General features: G+C 38.0%; 2 protein-coding genes across 2 annotated transcripts in view; one reads left to right on the plus strand and one right to left on the minus strand.

Moving 5' to 3' along the window:
* The window catches only part of LOC146635296 (butyrophilin-like protein 2), a 614,223-nt gene that overhangs the window by 337,072 nt on the left and 256,746 nt on the right, over positions 1–20,405 (plus strand). The window lies entirely within an intron of this gene.
* Positions 13,281–19,011, minus strand: LOC146635304 (uncharacterized). Its single transcript, XM_085346194.1, has 6 exons — positions 18,990–19,011; positions 18,665–18,910; positions 18,399–18,578; positions 17,152–17,250; positions 16,134–16,231; positions 13,281–13,340 (listed from the first exon to the last, which is right to left on the minus strand). Exons 1-6 carry the CDS (start codon positions 19,009–19,011, stop codon positions 13,281–13,283), a joined length of 705 nt encoding a protein of 234 aa, XP_085202320.1.

Below are 20,405 nucleotides of genomic sequence, written 5' to 3' on the forward strand. Positions count from 1 at the left end.
TTATATGAAATAAACTGAAGAACATCCATAACAACACAACCAAAATTTCCCCCATTCACACGATTCTATCTCCACAACTGTGATCACCATTTTCGTTGTGTATTTGTAATAGTTTTAATGTTTTCTAGTATTGGACTGTTGAAAGATTAATAAATAATCATCAGATAGACCCATTATAAAAATAGTATTTGCTTCCATCTGATAGAGTTACCCTCAGCTCAAATAGCTGTGACATTAAAATGCTGTTTACAGTCTAAGTGCCTCGTTCATGAACAGTGAATTTCACACACAAAACATTCATACTTTCATACCTGAATTTGTCCGTACAAGTGTAGGACTGTCTCAGAAATGATCAAACATTTGACTGTTAGATGGTTTTCCCTCCATGAGCCTGGTTACGCTGGAGGTTTCTTCCTGTTAAAAGGGAGTTTTTCCTTCCCACTCTTGCCAAAGTGCTTGCTCATAGGGGGTCATATGATAGTTGGAGTTTTCTCTGTTTTCCCAGTATTGTTGTGCAGTCTTTACCTTACAATATAAAGCACCTTGAGGCAGCTGCTGTTTTGATTTGGTGCTATATAAATAACATTGAATTGAAATGATTTTTTTTCTTTTTTATTTATTTGCTAATTTAATTGAGCCAGCGTGTCTCAGGGAAAACAATATTATATATATCTCTCTGTACACACACACACACACACAGTAACAGGATGGTCAAATGTCGCTGATTTTACTACAGAACAGGACGGATTGTAGGGTAGCAAACATTGTCGGAAAACATGTTTTCAACACTGCAGGTTACCTGGTGTAATGTTTTTCAGCTAAAAAGAAACATGGCCTGACTCCTATCAAAGTATATAAAGAGTAACTGAAGGTTAATTGCAGCTATTATGTCCTGTTTTAAGCCAGGCACTTACACCTCCGCTCTGCTGCGTCTCAGCCACTATCGCTCTGGCACAAAGGGCACCAGAGCCAGAGATGGGGAGAGGCGAGCTGGAACAAACCATTTTGGGACTGGGGGTAACTATACTTTTGTTGTTAAAATATTACATCTCAACCAAGTACTATATGCTTTCTATATTTTTTGTAGTGTGTCACACAAACACCAAATATTGTCAAAAAAGTAAGAAATCTTTGGGGGTGCTTTGATTCATTTTGGGGGGTTTTCTTTTCTTTTCGTCCGCTCCGCTGGAGGAACATGGAGGAAAACAGAGAGCAGCACCACGCTTCGTTAATTCAAAAGTTTTCAGGCTTAAAGGTCAGAGGTCACAGAGAAAGCCTCCATGTGTTGTTGGGTCGACAGAATCTCCTGTGCTGCCACCTGCTGGTGAAGAACTGTCAGAGGGCTTCATACACCAATCACTATAAACATGTTATTAAATTATAACCTTGATGACGTAAACTACACACACACAACAGAAAAACAAAACAAAACTCCTACATGAATATGAAAGAGGTTTGAAAGATGTCAAGGACTTGTTTTACTGAATGGAAAGTTATTACTGCTGACATCATGTGGGCAGAATCTGATGCTCTGTGATGTATTTTGTTCATGTTTAACCTGTTTGTGTATTATACGTATTTCAGTTTCATCCAGTGGTTCAACGTCATGCATTTTTCTCTTACAAAAGAATCAGACAAGTTACTGAAAACCTGTTGTACTCTAAAAGCCAACAATGGGACACAGACGTGTCTTTATTTTTTTAAAACAGTGGGTCTTCTATGATCTTCTATGATGTATTCGTCATGTATATTGTCTCTGTGATACTGCAGGCTGACAGTATCAGTTTCAGAGTATGATGTGAACTCATACCTCTCATGTCACACATATTTGCTTCAGGTGATGCTGCCTCAGTAACTCAGTAGATTTAATAACACATCCAAGATGAACATGATTTCTTTAAGCTTATCAGAAAAAGGATAAGAGCGGAGATCTCGCTGAAACAGACCTCGGGTGTCAAGTCCAGCAGGGAGACAGAAATCCATTGATGACCAGGTGAGCATGAATATTTAAAGAAACAAACCTGATGTCAGACTGAGATGCCATCTGTTACTCTCTGACTCTGAGTTCTGGACTCAGACTAACACAACACGATTGCATCATGTCTGGATGTGTGTTGACTCATCGGGAATAATAACATACCAGAAAACGGAAGAATACCTGAGGGCCTCATTGTAGCTCGCCTGGTCCCTTTACCTGAGTAACATCCCCCCTCACAATGCTCAAACACAGAGCCTCCTTTCATGACCAGGTTTGTATATGTTGCAAAGAAGCTGCACAGAAGTGACATTTTTTTCTTCTAAAAATGTTCATTAATTGAGTAGGAACTAATGTCACATGAATTATTACTACTGAGATTGAATGTGATGGGCTTCATATTTTCATGTATTCTTGTCTGTCGATTCATCATAAAGAGTGTGAAGACGACACTGAGATGAGCAGCAAATATAAAGTTTTATGAAAGCACTTAAAACTGAAATAAATATTTACCTTTTCATTGCGTGCAGTTTTCACTTTCTGTGAGCTGCTTTTTAAGGAAAGAAAACTGGTATGACACGCAGCTAAATGCTGCTCTTAGATAAAATGTGTGTTCTTTGTTTGCAGTTTGTTTTCATCATCATCACTGTGACAAAGCTGTCACAACAAAACAGTTCTGATCTGTGAAAGAGATTAAACATTTGTTTGTTTTCAGAGATAAGACCTGCAGGCACAGACATACGCTGATTCTGCATCAGAAAAAAAAAAATCAGCTCTTATGAATCTGAACGCAGGACTCTGACAGACTCTTAAGTTTCATGGGTCTGTGTGGTGATTAACTGGTTATTTGTTAAATCAGAATCAGAATCAACCAAAATTGTATGCAGACCCGTTCAGTACATTTGAAAGAGGGTACTTTTAAGAGGAGGAAACATATATGTACAATAAATTAAAAATAAATATAAATAAATAAAATAAATAAATATAGCATATACAAGACTGTATATGAACAAGTGAGAATACAAACAAGTGAGGATACGGTTGGAGCACTGTGATTTAGTCCTTAGAATGTTGCACAGTTAAAAAGAAAATATTGCACAGTTGATTGTTGTGTTTTCGCAGCGATTTATCCCCCGATTGTATTTATTAATGCAACAGCCCTGGCATATGTGCTGTTTCTCAGTCTGTTTGTTTTGGCTTTAATGGTCCTGAACCACCTTCCTGATGGTAACAGCTCTGACAGGTGATGGGTGGGATGCGTCCTTCAGGATGCTGCAGGCTTTCCTGTGGCAGCAGGACCCCTACAGCACCTCCAGGGAGAGAAGAGCACAGCCAATGATCCTCTGTGCTGAAGATGTTTTTAAGACTACAGACCTGTCTCAGGTTATCCTTCATATCATATCTAATCTTCATCCATGAACAAAGTCTTCTTATTTTGCCAAGAAGCAGCAAAATAAATACTTTATTCCTAAAAAAATGAAAGACCTACATCAATAATGATCAATAAGTATTTTAGTCATACTCATGACATCACAAACATACTGAGCTTGATTGTGATTTTCTCCTCCTGGACTGTCTCACACTCCCCTGACAGATCACACTTGATGACTCAATGAACAACTGAAATTTGTAAACACTGTCTAATTACTTCCCCATGGAGGTCAGCAGTTCTTTCCATTTAAGGAAAACAAACTGCATAGAAACAGCTGCTGTGTGGAAAGACCTGCATGACTGATGACTTAGACTGAATGATTCCCATGAAAAGTTTCCAAATAATATTATATTATATTATAACTGGGATCAAATTGAAGCTAAGCACTTAGGAATCAACATGTAGCATGAAGCATCATAAAATGATACATGTCTAAATACATTGACTTACTGCCATGTGATTGGCTGATTAAATATTTCCATTAACAAGCAGTTGAACAGGTGTACCCAATGAAGTGGCAATGTTGGTGGTTAAATTCCAGCCTGCGTGGCAAATATCTTTGGCCAAGATTATACCCCAATGTGTGTGCGTGTTAGATAGGAAAAAAAAGTGCTTGTGTGAATGGGTCAATGAGGCAAGTTGTGTAAAGCGCTGTGGGTGCTCAGAGTAGAAAAGTGCTCTATAAGAACCAATCCATTTAGACAACTGACGAATTGAAACAAATGAGTGTGCTGTGTTTGCAACACCACAACAAACATCACCTATATTTTCATTAACTGCACAAATAGTGGTGGTCATTAGCTGCTAGCTAACTGGGTAACAGTGTCATGGGTCTGTAGCTCTGTCACCGTTTTAGGGAACATATTTAGTTTTAAAATAAGTTACAGGGCTTTTCCTGCCTTTCTGGAGGGATTATATTTCACTAAAAGTATTTAATATCCATATCACATAATTATGGATTAATAGAATTAAGATATTAAAAACACACCGTATTTTAAAGAAGGTTCCTCGTCTCCCTCCTCTTTCTTGGGTTTCTGCTGCCTGAGGTATTCACTGAGCACTCGGTCAGTTGGGGCCATCTTCCCAATGTATTCTTGGATGTTCCTTCTCTCCTCCTGGACAGTGGTGCTGACACTCACCAGTCCCTGGCCCCCTTCCTTCTATATCTAGAACTGTTGTTATATCTATCTATCTATCTATCTATCTATCTATCTATCTATCTATCTATCTATCTATCTATCTATCTATCTATCTATATATATATATATATATATATATATACATGATTGATTGATTGATTGAATCTTTATTTTGAACATGTTGAAAAAGTATAAAAAAAAATAGAATTAAAAGAGACAAATGAACAAAGCAAACAAAAGGAAAACGAGCAACCACAACTCCAAATAACGTCCATGTTCAAAAAGGAGCAGGAAGAAGCATAAGCTTATTTAATCCCACCCCTTTTCCACTATCTAGTATCAATAGACTACAGAAATACCTCCTTGTAATTACATTATATGTTATGTGTAATTTTTTTTTTTTTTTTTTTTAATATATACACATATATGTTTCTATCTATCCATACCTACGTATATACACACATACGCACATATACACATTTTCAATAACCCCATTAACACCTGAAGGATACACAACCAACAATTTTATATATATATATATATATATATATATATACATATACACATATATATATATATATATATATATATATATATATATATATATATATATATATATATATATATATATATATATATATATATATATATAAAAAAACACCCAGCACGCCCCTGCGGGCGGTTTATCCTTCAAGCTCGGGTCCTCTACCAGAGGCCTGGGAGCTTGAGGGTCCTGCGCAGTATCTTAGCTGTTCCCAGGACTGCGCTCTTCTGGACAGAGATCTCCGATGTTATTCCCGGGATCTGCTGGAGCCACTCGCCTAGCTTGGGAGTCACCGCACCTAGTGCTCCGATTACCACGGGGACCACCGTTACCTTCACCCTCCACATCCTCTCGAGCTCTTCTCTGAGCCCTTGGTATTTCTCCAGCTTCTCGTGTTCCTTCTTCCTGATATTGCTGTCATTCGGAACCGCTACATCGATCACTACGGCCGTCTTCTTCTGTTTGTCTACCACCACTATGTCCGGTTGGTTAGCCACCACCATTTTGTCCGTCTGTATCTGGAAGTCCCACAGGATCTTAGCTCGGTCATTCTCCACCACCCTTGGGGGCATCTCCCATTTTGACCTCGGGACTTCCAGGTTATACTCGGCACAGATGTTCCTGTACACTATGCCGGCCACTTGGTTATGGCGTTCCATGTATGCCTTGCCTGCTAGCATCTTGCACCCTGCTGTTATGTGCTGGATTGTCTCTGGGGCATCTTTACACAGCCTGCACCTGGGGTCTTGCCTGGTGTGATAGACCCCAGCCTCTATGGATCTTGTACTCAGAGCTTGTTCTTGTGCTGCCATGATTAGTGCCTCTGTGCTGTCTTTCAGTCCAGCTTTGTCCAGCCACTGGTAGGATTTCTGGATATCAGCCACCTCCTCTATCTGCCGGTGGTACATACCGTGCAGGGGCCTGTCCTTCCATGATGGTTCCTCGTCTCCCTCCTCTTTCTTGGGTTTCTGCTGCCTGAGGTATTCACTGAGCACTCGGTCAGTTGGGGCCATCTTCCCAATGTATTCTTGGATGTTCCTTGTCTCATCCTGGACTGTGGTGCTGACCCATATATATATATATATATATATATATATATATATATATATATATATATATATATATATATATATATATATATATATATATATATATATATATATATATATATATACACACACACACATACATACACACACATACACATATATATATACATACATACATACATACATATACATATATATACACATACATATATACCCATACCAACAAACCCGTGCATGCGCACACACATGAAAATATTAGACAAGAACACCCTATCAAATCTCTACCTTTTCCCTGTACCCTGTAAAAACCATATCCTTAAACCGCTTTTTAAACTGCGCCATGCTTGGACATTGCTTCATATCTTTACTTAGTCTGTTCCACAGCTTCACTCCACACACAGAGATGCAAAAACTTTTTAATGTTGTACGGATACGAGGATGTTTTAAATTTAATTCCCCCCTCAAATTGTATCCCCGTTCCCTTTTAGAAAACATTTTTAGAATATTGTCAGGAAGCAGGTTATTTATTGCTTTATATATAATTTGTGCTGTGAGAAAATGAACCAGATCTGTGAATTTTTGAATTTTTGATTTTAAGAATAGTGGATTTGTATGATCTCTGTAACCAGTTTTATGGATTATCCTTATGGCCCTTTTTTGTAATATAAAGATTGATGATAGCGAACATTTGTAAGTATTGCCCCAAACCTCTGCACAGTAATTCAAATACGGTGCAATCAGGGAACAATAGAGAATGTGGAGTGATTTGTGGTCCAGAATGTGTTTTACTTTACTCAAGATTGAGACACTTCTTGAAATTTTGTTATGTATATGATTTATATGAGACTTCCAGTTTAATTTATCATCTATAATCACACCAAGAAACTTATGTTCAAGTACTCTTTCAATTTCCACACCATCTACATGAATCTGCACTTGTGCATTTCTAAGGGAATTCCCAAATAAGATAATTTTAGTTTTACTTAGATTTAGCGATAGTTTGTTCCTGTTAAACCATTTTTTAATTTTGCACATTTCTGAAGTAATTGTATCCAGCAGCTCCTTTAGATTCCCCCCAGAACAAAAAATATTTGTGTCATCTGCAAATAATACTAATTTTAATATATCAGATGCCTTACAAATATCATTTATATAAATAATAAATAATTTTGGACCCAGTACAGAGCCTTGTGGAACACCACAAGCAATGTCCAAGCATGATGAGGAATGGACACCCAGCTTCACAAATTGTTTCCGGTCACTTAAATAATTTTTCACCCATTGCAGTACAACCCCCCTAATCCCATACCGTTCCAGTTTATTAATTAATATGTCATGATTGATTGTGTCGAATGCTTTCTTGAGATCCAGAAATACTCCAGCTGCATACTGTTTCTGATCTATAGCATTCGTAATCTCCTCAATTGATTCGATTAATGCCAGAGATGTTGATCTTTTTGATCTGAATCCATATTGACTGTCAGAGAGTAATTTATATTTATCTAAGAATTTGTCTAATCGTTTATTAAACAGGTTTTCTAGGATTTTGGAGAATTGTGGTAGTAAAGAAACAGGCCTGTAATTTGTGAAGTGGCGTCTATCCCCGGTTTTATACAGCGGCACAACTTTAGCTATTTTCATTTTGTTTGGCACTTTTCCCGTCTGAAATGATAAGTTGCAAATATATGTTAGAGGTCCTACAATTCCTTCAATGACCTTCTTGACGATTTTCATGTCAATATCATTACAATCAGTGGATGTTTTATATTTACACATGTGTACAATGTCAATTATTTCTTTTTCCTCCACTGATGTGAGGAACATTGAGTTAGGGTTCCTATCAATCAGGTTTTCACTACATTCTACTGATGGCAGTGACTCAGGAATTTGTTCTGCCAGTTTTGGTCCAATATTTACAAAATAATGATTAAAGCTGTTGACCTTATCAGCAGTGTTTTCCATAATATTGCCATTATCGATAAAGTATTGTGGATAACTTTGTTGTCCAGAATTATTTTTAATGATACCGTTTAAAACATCCCATATTCCTTTCATATTATGTTTATTGTTGTTCAATATTTTACTATAATACTCCTTTCTACATACACGTATAATATTGGTCAACTTATTTTTGTATTTTTTATATTTATTTTCAGCTTCTTTTGTTCTTTGTTTTAGGTATTCCCTATAGAGTGTATTTTTCTTTTTACATGCATTTTGTAAACCCTTAGTGAGCCATGGTCTATCTGAATATTTGTGCTTTCTGTTGTATTTTATTGTTGGACAGTTTTTATCGTACAACTCCATGAATATTCTTAAAAATATGCCATATGCAATATCAATATCAGCTTCTTTGTACACCTTGTCCCAGTCCTGATTTAATAGATCGTTCTTAAATGCAGTCATAGTTTCTTCTGTCCTTACACGTCTGTATCTCAGTTGTTCTTCATGCTGATTTTTCTTATAATTAGTGTCATAAACTGCAAAAACTGGTAGGTGATCACTGATGTCATTAATTAATATTCCGCTCACAATGTTGTTTTCCATATTGTTAGTGAAAATATTGTCAAGTAAGGTGGCACAATGTGGTGTAATTCTGCTAGGCCTGGTTATTTTAGGATGAGGATGTGCTAGTTTATGTGTAGGTCTATATGTAGATGACAGTGAGTGAGAGATGATGAACTGAAGGAGTTGGGAGAATGACAAAGACTCTGCATTACTCCATGACTGCTGTGTGTATCATACTGTGTTACAGTTTTTCTCGATTGGTTTGGCTCATTTCTTGAAACCGAGATGACATTCTCAAAACCATAAGGTCATTTGGCCAAACAGTCTTACAGTTCTGCCCAACATTATAGCTCACTAGCAAAATCAAATATCTTCCCCCAAACTCTTCGTCCATGCTTCAAAAGCAGATTCCTTTCCCATATAAAAGGTCAGTACAGTCAAAATAGCACAGATCCTTCTCAATTGCCTTGGCACATGTGCATTCATTTAGTGCTTTTGTCAAAATAACCTGGATGGTTTACCACAACACCATGGATCCCCTGCAAAAGCTCATATCTCTCCCAAAAGAGTTTATCCATGTGTCAAAACTAAATATCCTTCTCATATAAATAGTCAATGCCCCCAAAATGCATTATACCTTTGGCATGTTTAAGCACTGCAAGTCAAAATGCCTAGACGTTTTGTCACTGAGGCACAGGTCTAGCAACAGAATACCACTATGAATAAAACTAAAAGATTTTACAGTAAAATCAGCCTCCAATAAACCACTCATACTCAAGGAAACTGTAAACATTTTTATTCGTACAAAGAAATGTTAACATTAGAGAACATACTGTGAAAAGAAAACATATACAGGATTCTGTAAATGTGAACAGTTATAAACACAAACAAAAAACAAAAAAAAAACAAAAAAAACTCTAGCCTACCATACTGTAAATAAAGTTCCAGAACTATAGTACAGTAATATTTTCAGTGGTCGCCATTGTCACCCTCTTTCCTGGCCACCATCCCCATCCTCCTGGCCATCGACGCGCTGCTCTCTGTCAGGCCATAAATTCTCATCCACATCGCAACGGATATTTTCTCTTGCGAGGCAGCGAGGGAAGAAACGGCGTGAATGTCTCAACCATCCCCTACATTGATCCCCTGTGATGTCCTCACATGCAGCATCCATTGCATGCAGCAGGGCCCTCTGGTCTTGAGCCTGATGCTCATACACCCTCCACCTCCAAGCTGAAAAGAACTCCTCAATTGGATTTAGGAAAGGAGAGTAAGGTGGAAGAAACTCCATTAGCATCCGGGGATGGGTGGTGAACCAGGTTCTGATGCGTGGGCCGCGGTGGAAGTTCACATTATCCCACACAATGACATAATGTGGTAGCTGAGGTCCTTCTTCACCTCTCTCATTCTCTGGGATCAGATCAGTATAAAGGTGGTCCAAAAAATTGAGGAGCTTTTGTGTATTGTAGGGCCCTAAACTGGGAATGTGTGTGGCCACACCTCTTTCTGATATAGCGGCACACATTGTTATATTTGCTCCTCGCTGGCCTGGGACATCCACAGTGGCTCGGTGGCCAATGATGTTACGGCCACGCCTTCGACCTTTGGCCAGGTTGAAGCCAGCTTCATCAACGAACACTAGGATGTGAGGGGTTTTGTTGCCTTCTAATGCCATTATTCTCTACAATAGAATAGAAATAAATCTAATCAGTCAAGTAGAGACAGATACTGCAGGGACGATCTAAAGTACTGTAAAAACAGGGAGTGGAAAACTGAAGACAATTTCTAGGCAAAATGCTCTAGTCACACAAAGCTGGATTCTGAAGGTAAAAAGGATAACGCAAAACAACAAAACAGTGGTAACCATGTCTTCCTGTAATAGTGTTACAATGATAGACAACCAGTAGTTGACTTACATGCACATACTGGTACCGCAGCCCTTTCACTCTGTCAGTTTCTCTCAAATGGTACCCTGTAAATCTGTTTCATGGTCATCTGATGTTTCTTCAATACCCGGTCTATTGTGGAGATGCTGATAGAGTTTATATTTTGGAACATTACATTGTCTAGCAGGATTGCATTACGAATCTGTCTCAGTGTGATGGCAGTATTTGCAATGACCATGTTGCATATTTCTCGTTCTTGTTGTTCATTTAGAAGTTTTCTTCTGCCACCCACTTGAGGCTGTCGTCCAATCCTAGACATACAAGTCAAAGGTCAACACTGTAAATTTGTTACAAAATGAGTTACCAATGTAATTGTACTGCTGTTTTATGGTACTAAAAGTGTGATGCACTGCACAGTGACTGGAATACTATTCACAGTATTTTCTCCATTTTTTTTTCTTTGTCATTTTTATAGTATCATATAACATCACATGAAGATATTACAGTACTCTAGGCCTACACACACACCAACACTGAATAGTTCAATAGCATAGTTCTGTACCTGTTTTCCCTGCGAAAGGTTTGGATGATGGAGGAGACTGTAGACCGAGGCACATTAGGCTGCACTCGGCGACCTGCCTCTGCCATTGTGAGGCGATGGTTTATAACGTGGTCAATAAGGGTGGCCCGGATTTCATCTGGGACATCATGGTGCCTCCGTGCTCCTCGGCCTCTTCCCCCTATTCCTCCACGCATTCTCACTCCTCCTCTTCCTCTTCTTCTTCCTCCTCTTCCTCGAGCAGGAAGTTGCTGTTGTACTTGGCAAGGTGCTTCCATGTTCACACTGCAAATGAAACTGGCCCCGGGCCAAGCTCTGTCTATATACTTTTGGCAGCAGTCATAATCATAGACAACACCTGTCAGGTATCTGAACAACCTGTTTGATTGGTCATCTGAGATGTGGGAAACTGCTCCTTCGTTAGTTCTAATTTCACCTGATTGATTGTCAAGTACTGTCATAACTTTATCAAATGTTCCAAGATATTCTTTCATGGTATTATATCTTTGACTAATTTTGACAGTTGAACAGACAATTGTGCATATGATGACTTACACAATGAAACCATGCTGATATGTTTTGGAGTGAGTAACCATTTCACTGACAAATCAACTAATCAGTTTAGATCGGCAAGATCTATTTATTTGGAAAATGTGCTAAATGTGGGCTCATTGTGCTAACTGTAGCTACTTGTACATAATCATTTGAAAAGAAGCACAGAGTCACTTGAGACATGTACTAAAGCATTTGCAATTTGATAAAACCAATGGAAAATGACATTCTGTTGTGAACAATTGCAAGGTGGTTTGGAGATTTGTCCATGTTATTTTGAGAATGTCATCTCGGTTTCAAGAAATGAGCCAAACCAATCGAGAAAAACTGTAACTGCAGCATAGAAATGCATGTGTGACTGTGTGCTCCCTAAGATGAGTGGGCTGAGCTTGATGAAACTTTGCATTAACATTACATAGGGCACTGTGAGTGGCAGCATGTATATAACTTATACAAATACTGTATACATCTGTGCTTTTCACAGTGCAGTTGAGCAAAGAATGAAATGTCAGATTAAAATGATCAGTCACACTATAACGTCCACAACATTATACTATAATGATTGTAGTATAGATGTGTCTTTCTGTGTTCCCTGTGCGCTATACATTTTGTAAACATAGATAGACGAAATCAAAAATACGTGCAGCAGTTAAAGTGACCCAGAATGATCCTAAAATCAGTCGTTGGAGCTCTTCAGTGTCACTAGATGGCAGCACCAGACCGTGCTTTAAACTGTGGTTAGTGCTTTTTGCTGTCTGTGGATGCTGCTGGAATGCACCTATAGTTGGCTGTGAACTGACTAATTATGCATATAATTAAAGTGGCTGGAAATATCCTGGTGATTCTGGTAACTCTACTTGAGTATATCTCTTAGTACATCAGTCTTTCTCTGAGCATTTGTTTTTGCAGCATAATCTGACCCCGATTTTGACTGAATGGAAACTGAGATCATATCAGACTGAATGAGTATAGACAGCACATATGTCCTCACTGTCCTGTGCAAGGACAACCACAGATATCAACAACACTGTAACTAAGATGCACATGCAAACTGTTATCTACTGATGGAGAATTTTTTAGTTTAAACAGCATTTAAATTCTCACATAATTCATTTCCTTAAATCAAAACTCATTAACCACATCCACACTTTGTTCTTAAGCTTTTGTTGATCTGCACTGAAGACATGTGCATGCGTTAGCAACAACAGTTCACATTTTCCATCAGACATCTTCATGAAACCCACAGAACCACACGAGAAGAACAAGTCCAACTAAAGTCCTGCAGAGAATACAGATCACTGCAGTGGAGACAACAGCAGGGTTCTACAAGTAACTAAGTATGTTAAATATATTACTTTACATGTATATATTAGATATATACTAGATAGGATTGTTATTTATTGTTCACATAACATGTATTATATAGATACATGTTGCTGTTATGGCCATACTGAGATGCTGAAAGACAGGGTGATGAAAATATACATGTATTTTTTTTTTCTTTAAAGTCGTTAAAGAAGTTTAGCTTTTATTTTACCACAAACATTAATTTCTCTTTGAGTAGGAGTTGACTTGAATTTATTGAAAAGATTAAAGACAATATATACAGATCTGATTTGTAATGAATGTCCTCAGGTCACGTGGAACAGCAGTTGGATTCCAGCGGTTGGACTTCAGCAAGGACTAGGCGACGACTCTGAAAAGTTCAAACAACATGGGACCAGCCACAGTTAAAATAATGCATGGGTTTTGCTTTAAATACTCTTGATAAAATCGAAGAAGTACTCTATTACTTTAAGAATGTGCCTTCAGTTAAAATAATCAGTGTGGCTGCTTGCCCAGGTTTTACAATATAGTTTATTGTTCTGGCATCAGCAATACATAATAATAATAATAATAATAATAATAATAATAATAATCATCATTTATGAGGGTATTTGATTTGTTTTTAGTTTCTTTCCATTTTTCCGCTTTGTCATATATATATATATATATATATATATATATATATATATATATATATATATACAAAAAATATACATAATATATTGATCTACTGTCTCATCTTGTTCTGCTCTGAGTTTTATTTTTATTTTCTGTCCCACTGTTCTGTTTCCTGTTTTATTTTGTTAGGGCTCTTGACTCATGTACATCATGTTTAATTTAACGTCCTCTGTCACATTAATTTGTTCCTTCTGTGTTTTCCACCAGTTCAATCACCTGCTGTGTATTTATTGTCTGTCTCCCACTGCTTTCATGTCAAGTTGTCCGTTCTACTTTCACAGTTGTCTGCTCCTTGTTTCCCCTAGAAGTCTTTTTCTGTGGTTTGCTTTGAACTTGTTGAATAGCCAACAATAAAAGCTTTTTTGTTTCACCTCGTAGTCCTGAGTTCTCCACAAATTGCTTAGTACAGTAGTGATGGGTCGTTCGCGAACGAAATGGCTCTTAGAGCCGGCTCTTTGACGTGAACGACGCGAGCCGGCTCCTTATCGCGAGCCGTCATGTGGGTTTTTTTTTCTTTCTCTCAGCCTCTCTCTCGCACTTTTTTTCCGCTTCACTTCGCACCTGAGCCTTGTGCTTTACGCTGGGCAGAGGGGGGAGGGGCGGTAGTTACACTCAGTAGCACAGGAACAGAGCCAGAGGGAGAGAGAGAGAAAGAGAAAGAGAGCCAGGGACAACAACGTCACATTAGAAAGGTATAGTAATCATCCACAACTATTTTCGGTTGCAGATGATAAAGGATTCAGAAAATTTATTCATGCAGGTCCATATGACAGAGAATATGCATCTTCTTTTTGTTTTCATATTATAATTTATATTTAATTGTGTTGTGGTTTGCAGTGTTTTGTGTTGTTTTCACTTTAAATTTGTAAAAGGAAAAAGCTGAAAATTTAAATAGTTAAAAGTTGAAATGTGAATAGTTGATTTTTGTATTATATGATTTATTTATTACATTTTATGTGGAGTGAAAAAATAAAAGTATATTTACAGTGGCCCCTACAGACAAAGCACATACAAACTTCAAATCACGTACGAACTCTGAAGCACGTACAAACTCCAAAACACGTAAAAACACGTACAAACTCCAAAACACGTAAAAACTCCAAAACACGTACAAAAGACAACAGAAGTGCTCCAGGATGCTGGGCGCAGTGTTGAGCTTTTGTTACCTAGTGGCTACACAAGCCAGCAAGTACCAACGACCGGATTTGGTGTGTGGTAGTAACAGGTAAATGAACTTTTTTTTTAAATTATTTGAATATATATGAGTGCCTGTGTATAAATACACAAACAATACACACATGCTTTCAATTGTGTAATTTAAGTGATCTAGTAGCTCTGCTTTGGAAGTTCAGTTCATGCTAGAAATGTGTTTTGGAGTTTGTACGTGTTTTGTCTCTAGGGGCCACCGCATATATTTATATATAAACATATACAAATAAAACCACTTTTTTTTACGTTATTAATTCCTTTTGTGCATAATTTTATATTATTGTTAATAATAAATTAATTAAAGCAACAAAACAACCTGAAGAGCCGGTTCGGAGCCGAAAGAGCCGGCTCTTTTTAGTGAGCCGAACCGAAAGAGCCGGCTCTCTAAAAAGAGCCGGAAATCCCATCACTATAGTACAGTGTGACACAAGAAGAAGGGAAATCTCAAAATCTCAAACGCAGTTAATCATTAATACATTGCTGTGTTGTTTGGATCACTCACTATGACATCTTCATAGTGGGAATGATTTTCTTTTCCTGAAGTGTTCATATATTTGAAGTCAATGGGCTGTCTTGTACACCAACGTGACCAGGAGACTGGAAACATTTACATCATTATAATTTCGCCTAACAATTTTTTTAAAAAAGGACATACTTTGGATTTGGTCCTCTCATTTTCTCTGGATATTTGTAATATGAACATCGACAACGCTGGTATTTCTGACCATTTTTTGGTCATGTCTGATGTTGAGCTATGTGCAATTGTATTAAATTCTGAATGCTGTGGCTTGCCTTCTTACTCAAGCTAGAAAAGTTGATCCTATCACTCCAAACCCAAACACCAGCACTTTGTGACAAAATATACCCTACATGGTATAGTACTGTCTTTAATAAGCTAAAGTAGACTAAGGCATGCATTTCTATGGAGACAAAAAAGTGCAAACACATCTAAATATCCTCAGAGATCACTAAACTTACAATGATTTTAAAGCAAACTGAGTTTTAAAAAACTGCAAAACTGCACTAACACAGTATTTTTTTAGTTTTCAAAACAAAGTGCACACTTCAAATTCTTTGAAATGATGGTTAGCATAAAGGTAATGAATTAGAAGTTTTTGTGACGTTCCAATGAAAAGACGAATTGTAAAATAGATAGATAGATGATAGATAAACAGATAATCAAATAGCATCTCAATATTTAGAATAAATATCGGCCTTATGAAGGAAAAAAACACTTGTTCTGAACCATGATGGAGACAAAGAAGAGCAGCTGTACCTCTGGTCTTTGATCTGTTTCCTTGTCTCTGATGGTGATTTGTCCATAACTGACGTCTCCAGTTTGCTCTGATGAGTAGACTCCAGCTGGATCACACTCTGCGCAATAAAACACACAAAGAAGACATCAGTGCAGTTCTACATTCATACTGGCACTTACCATTACATTTAATATGACAAAAAAACTATTTCGATTATTTACACTTCTTTTTTTATGTTGTATGAACAGGAATAAGACAGACACACATCTGTTTAGTGCTGCAGCAGCAAACATCAAACAAAAATGTTAAACTGAAACTGTTGGCATTTATAGGTTTATTATGTATTCATATAGTATTTGACCCTTTTCTTTACTGTCATGAAAGAAGAAAACAGAACTGGAAGTGAAGGTTATTATTAAACCAAACAACTGATCAAAGCACTGTTTTCATGAAAACATGCTAAAATCATGGGATGCATGTACATCACACTAACTGCAATATTTTTAACTGAGCTGCACGTCTTTGCACTTCTTTGATATTTACATGTCTTATAACATTTGGTGCAAATAGTGATTCTCTATGCAAAAAAAATGAATATTGCAATGACTACACCCACACATGATTAAAGATATTAGTCAAGACTTATGCCATAACTTCACATCATGCATCTTCCATGATGCACAGAAAAGATGAAAAAGTCTGAAGGCGATGGCCTTACAAGCCTGAACGGACAATTAACTTGGTGTCTCTGCTTCAAGCATTGCGGGAGCTTTCACTTCTACAGATGAGAGTGGAAATGTAATTAAAGCCGAGGCATGCATGCACACAGCTTTATGAATCTGATGAAAGAAACGTGTCTGCGTCCCGTGAAAAAACTGTGATGATCTCACACTGACTTCAGCCCTGTTTAAATAAAGATGCTTTGCTCAACAGTAATTAGTAAACAGTGTCACATTCATGCAGACAGTAATCTCAACATCTGCTGGACTCTCTTTCTCATTTTTTATCCATGATGAAGACAAAGAAGCGCAGCTGTACCTCTTTTCTTTAATTTTCTTTTCTTCTCTTTGATGGTGATTTGCCCATAACTGACGTCTTCAGTTCTCACTGCTGAGTAGACTGCAGCTGGATCAGTCTCTGCACAATAAAACACACACAGAGGACATCACTGCAGATAGTCATTTAAGTACTGCTGTTAATATTTTGATTATGATGCAAAATTATTTGATCCCCTTCTTTTGTCTCCAGTATTCAAATTCAAATGGACATAATGAAAAACTAAATTTCTTAAATCAGCGACTAGCAGTGAAACAGCTGCTTTAGGGAGGACGCAACTGTGCAGATGATGCAGGCACCTTATCCCAGGTACAAATAAGACAGGATACAAGAACAGAAAAGTTTTTTTCATACAGAAATGTCTTGTTTTGAAACTGAAAACAGAGCTGAACCCCCGCCCCCCAAAGGATTAAAAGTAGGCCATGTGGGTAGTGGAAGCATGCTGCTTCTGCAATCTATGGCCCACAATCATCAAAACAGGTCTGTGGTCCCTACAATAACCAGAACACTTTGTGATGTTACGCTAGTGCTGTGTTGATCTTTGTCTTGTAATAGCAGGCCCTGTCTCCTTATCTCTGCCTTCCTGTCTGTGACCTGAAATCAGTTTGTCATCTTGAAGTATGTCTCAACTCTTTGAAAGCATCTCAAGGACAAATAATGCTGCAGAATGAGCCACTACGGATGTCACTGATGGCAAATACAAAGCCAGGCAAAAGATGTTTCATTTGGGCAGTATAGGTTAGAGCCTTCCACTGAACTGGAGGTTTTATCAATCACTCTTGGCATACGGCTTGATGCCATTCATATAGAAGAGGTAGTTCAGATTTGCTCCTTTCCTTAGTCAGGATCTGTAGCCAGTCTTGTTGATAATCACACAAAGTTATAACAGCAGTGTGGACGGGGCACCTTGGGAAATCCCGCATTAGATGGTGACTGATATTGGCTTGATTTCGGCTCCATTGTTGTTTGTCACTGAAAGTAAAGGGCAGTATATGACACCAGTTATTGCTCTTGCTTGCTTATGTTCAAGGTAGGCTAGGCTTGATTAGCCTGGGGACCCTTACTGGATCTAGACATCTTGGGGGGGAGTCAAACCCCTGACCTGAAGTTCCAAAGCTGAATACGCTATCCAGCTGCTATATATGCTTACTATGTGAGTGTGTTACTATGTGAATGAAGTAAGACTAAAAATTGAAGCTGAAAAGAGAGAAACCATGAAATCTCCTCACCTTTAAGTTTCCTTTTAACAAGTCGTCTCACCAGCAGAACCAGTACCACCAGTAAAGTCACAACACAGACTGACCCAACAGATGACAACACAAAGAGAACTGGAGGAGCAAGTGATGGAGGAAGAGAAGTAGAACGAGGTGGAGGTGTGGATGTAGATGGAGGTGTGGTGGTGTCTTCCCCTAAAATAAAGCAAACACAGTCATTAAGTTGTCGTCACATAGTGAATGTTGAAACCTGCAGAAACACAGACAGGTGAGTGTGTCACCTGTGACAGTGATCCAGCTGGATGGAGACTCTCCATGACCGCTGATGTTACACTTGTAGAGGCCTTCATCAGACCTGGAAACATGCTGGATGGTCATGTGACCTGTAGGCTGCTTCCTGATGAGGGAGCCATCTTTGAAGAAAGCAGCTGGGAGGTTGGAGGGAGTGGTCTTTGTTTTACAGAGCAGAGTGACGTCATCTCCCTCCATCACAGGGAGGACAGGACTCTGCAGGATCACTGATCCACCTCAACACAGAGACAAACTACAGCATTTCATCCATTTACACACAGCTTCATCAACACTAACTCCACACACTCAGCTTACCAGTGACTGTCAGGTTAACCATGTTACTGATGGGACCCTCTCTGGACTCACACCAGTAAACTCCACTGTCAACTGTGTCAGTGTAGCTGATGTTACAAGAAGAACCAGCTGGTTTTCCCCAACCAGGTCCACACTCACTACTGATGTCTTGACTTGTGTTTCTCCTCAGAGTCCATCCAGCAGAGCTTTGAACATCCTCACAGCTCAGAGACACAAACTCGTTCTCAAACAACTGAGAGCTGCTGGGACTCACAGTCAAATGAGCTGTGAGAGAATTTATTACACTCACTGTTATTGCATCATGTGTAGAATGTTCACATTCTTGTATTTCGTGTGAATATTTCATTAGTAATATAGCAAAAAAATATAGAAACACACACGCACTGAAAATGTTACTTTTTTCCAAGAGGTTTACTTACCTTGTGTTGATCTGCTGATGAGCAAAGATGTCTGCACTGCAGAGAAATGAGTCTGTTAGTTTTAACTCTGGTTAAGATCAGATACCATATTTTATAAAGGAAGTAGCTACTGTGACAGCTTGTGCAGAACAAACTAGACCATATTTGGCAAATTTGCACAAGCAGGTAGAACCAATGAGTTTTTCTGGGATTTGCTAGATAGCTCAGTTAACAAGATGCATTCATAATTAACAGTAGCTGTTTCCCCCTCGGATGTCAATTAATCGTTTTAATTTTTTTTTTTCTGCTTTCTGAAATGTGTGGGTTCTGTTATATTTCAGGCGATTCATTTTCATTTCATTTTCCATTAAAAATGGCTGGGTTTGATCTCTGCCTACATTTCACTAGGGCTACCCTTGGAAAAGCCATGATTATCGAACAATGTCTTTATTGATACATAGTAAGGTGTCCAAACTCATAATTAAGGAGTTCATCAAAGGTCATGTATATGAGGGAAATAATTTAATTTTGGCTAATTTTGGCTGATAGAACAGTCTTGAAACACTTCAACATGCAATTCCTTTGTTTTCTTTTCGTTCAACTTTTGAACAAAACAAAACTGCATCCATCTCCTTTCTATATAGTTTTGTATATACTCATACAACATGTAGAATTTTGAAACAGGTCAAAGGTAGAAGTACATCTTAAACACTGTAATTAATAACAGCTTTTAAACCACTTCAGATTTTCTTTGCACACTTGGCCCAATTTCATTTTATTGTCTTGAGATTTCATGTTTTGCCTCATGCATTTCTATCTGTCTCTTTTCCTTCTTTTCACTAAAGCTGCTTTCCTGTTGGATATTGTTGAGACTAATAGCCACAACCCCCGAATCCTGTTCAAAATCTGTAACTCTGTGATCAATCCTTGTCCGGGAATGTCAGTTTTGGCCTCCGCAGCTCTCTGTGAGCAATTTTTAAATCATTTTACAAGAAAAAAATTTATTATCAAGGGCCTC

This window comes from Diplotaxodon limnothrissa, linkage group LG3, assembly GCF_057381915.1.
Source record: "Diplotaxodon limnothrissa isolate DT_005_m linkage group LG3, D_limnothrissa_male_GT1.1, whole genome shotgun sequence".
NCBI classification, from domain to species: domain Eukaryota; kingdom Metazoa; phylum Chordata; class Actinopteri; order Cichliformes; family Cichlidae; genus Diplotaxodon; species Diplotaxodon limnothrissa.

What these genes read in the sequence shown, in the direction of transcription:
- LOC146635304 (XM_085346194.1), bottom strand. Translation starts at nt 19,011, where the DNA reads ATGGTTAACCTGACAGTCACTG. An exon ending in CAGCTGGATCACTGTCACAG is followed by an intron (nt 18,579 to 18,664) that starts GTGACACACTCA and finishes GCTTTATTTTAG; the next exon opens with GGGAAGACACCACCACACCT. An exon ending in TGTTAAAAGGAAACTTAAAG is followed by an intron (nt 17,251 to 18,398) that starts GTGAGGAGATTT and finishes TTTATTGTGCAG; the next exon opens with AGACTGATCCAGCTGCAGTC.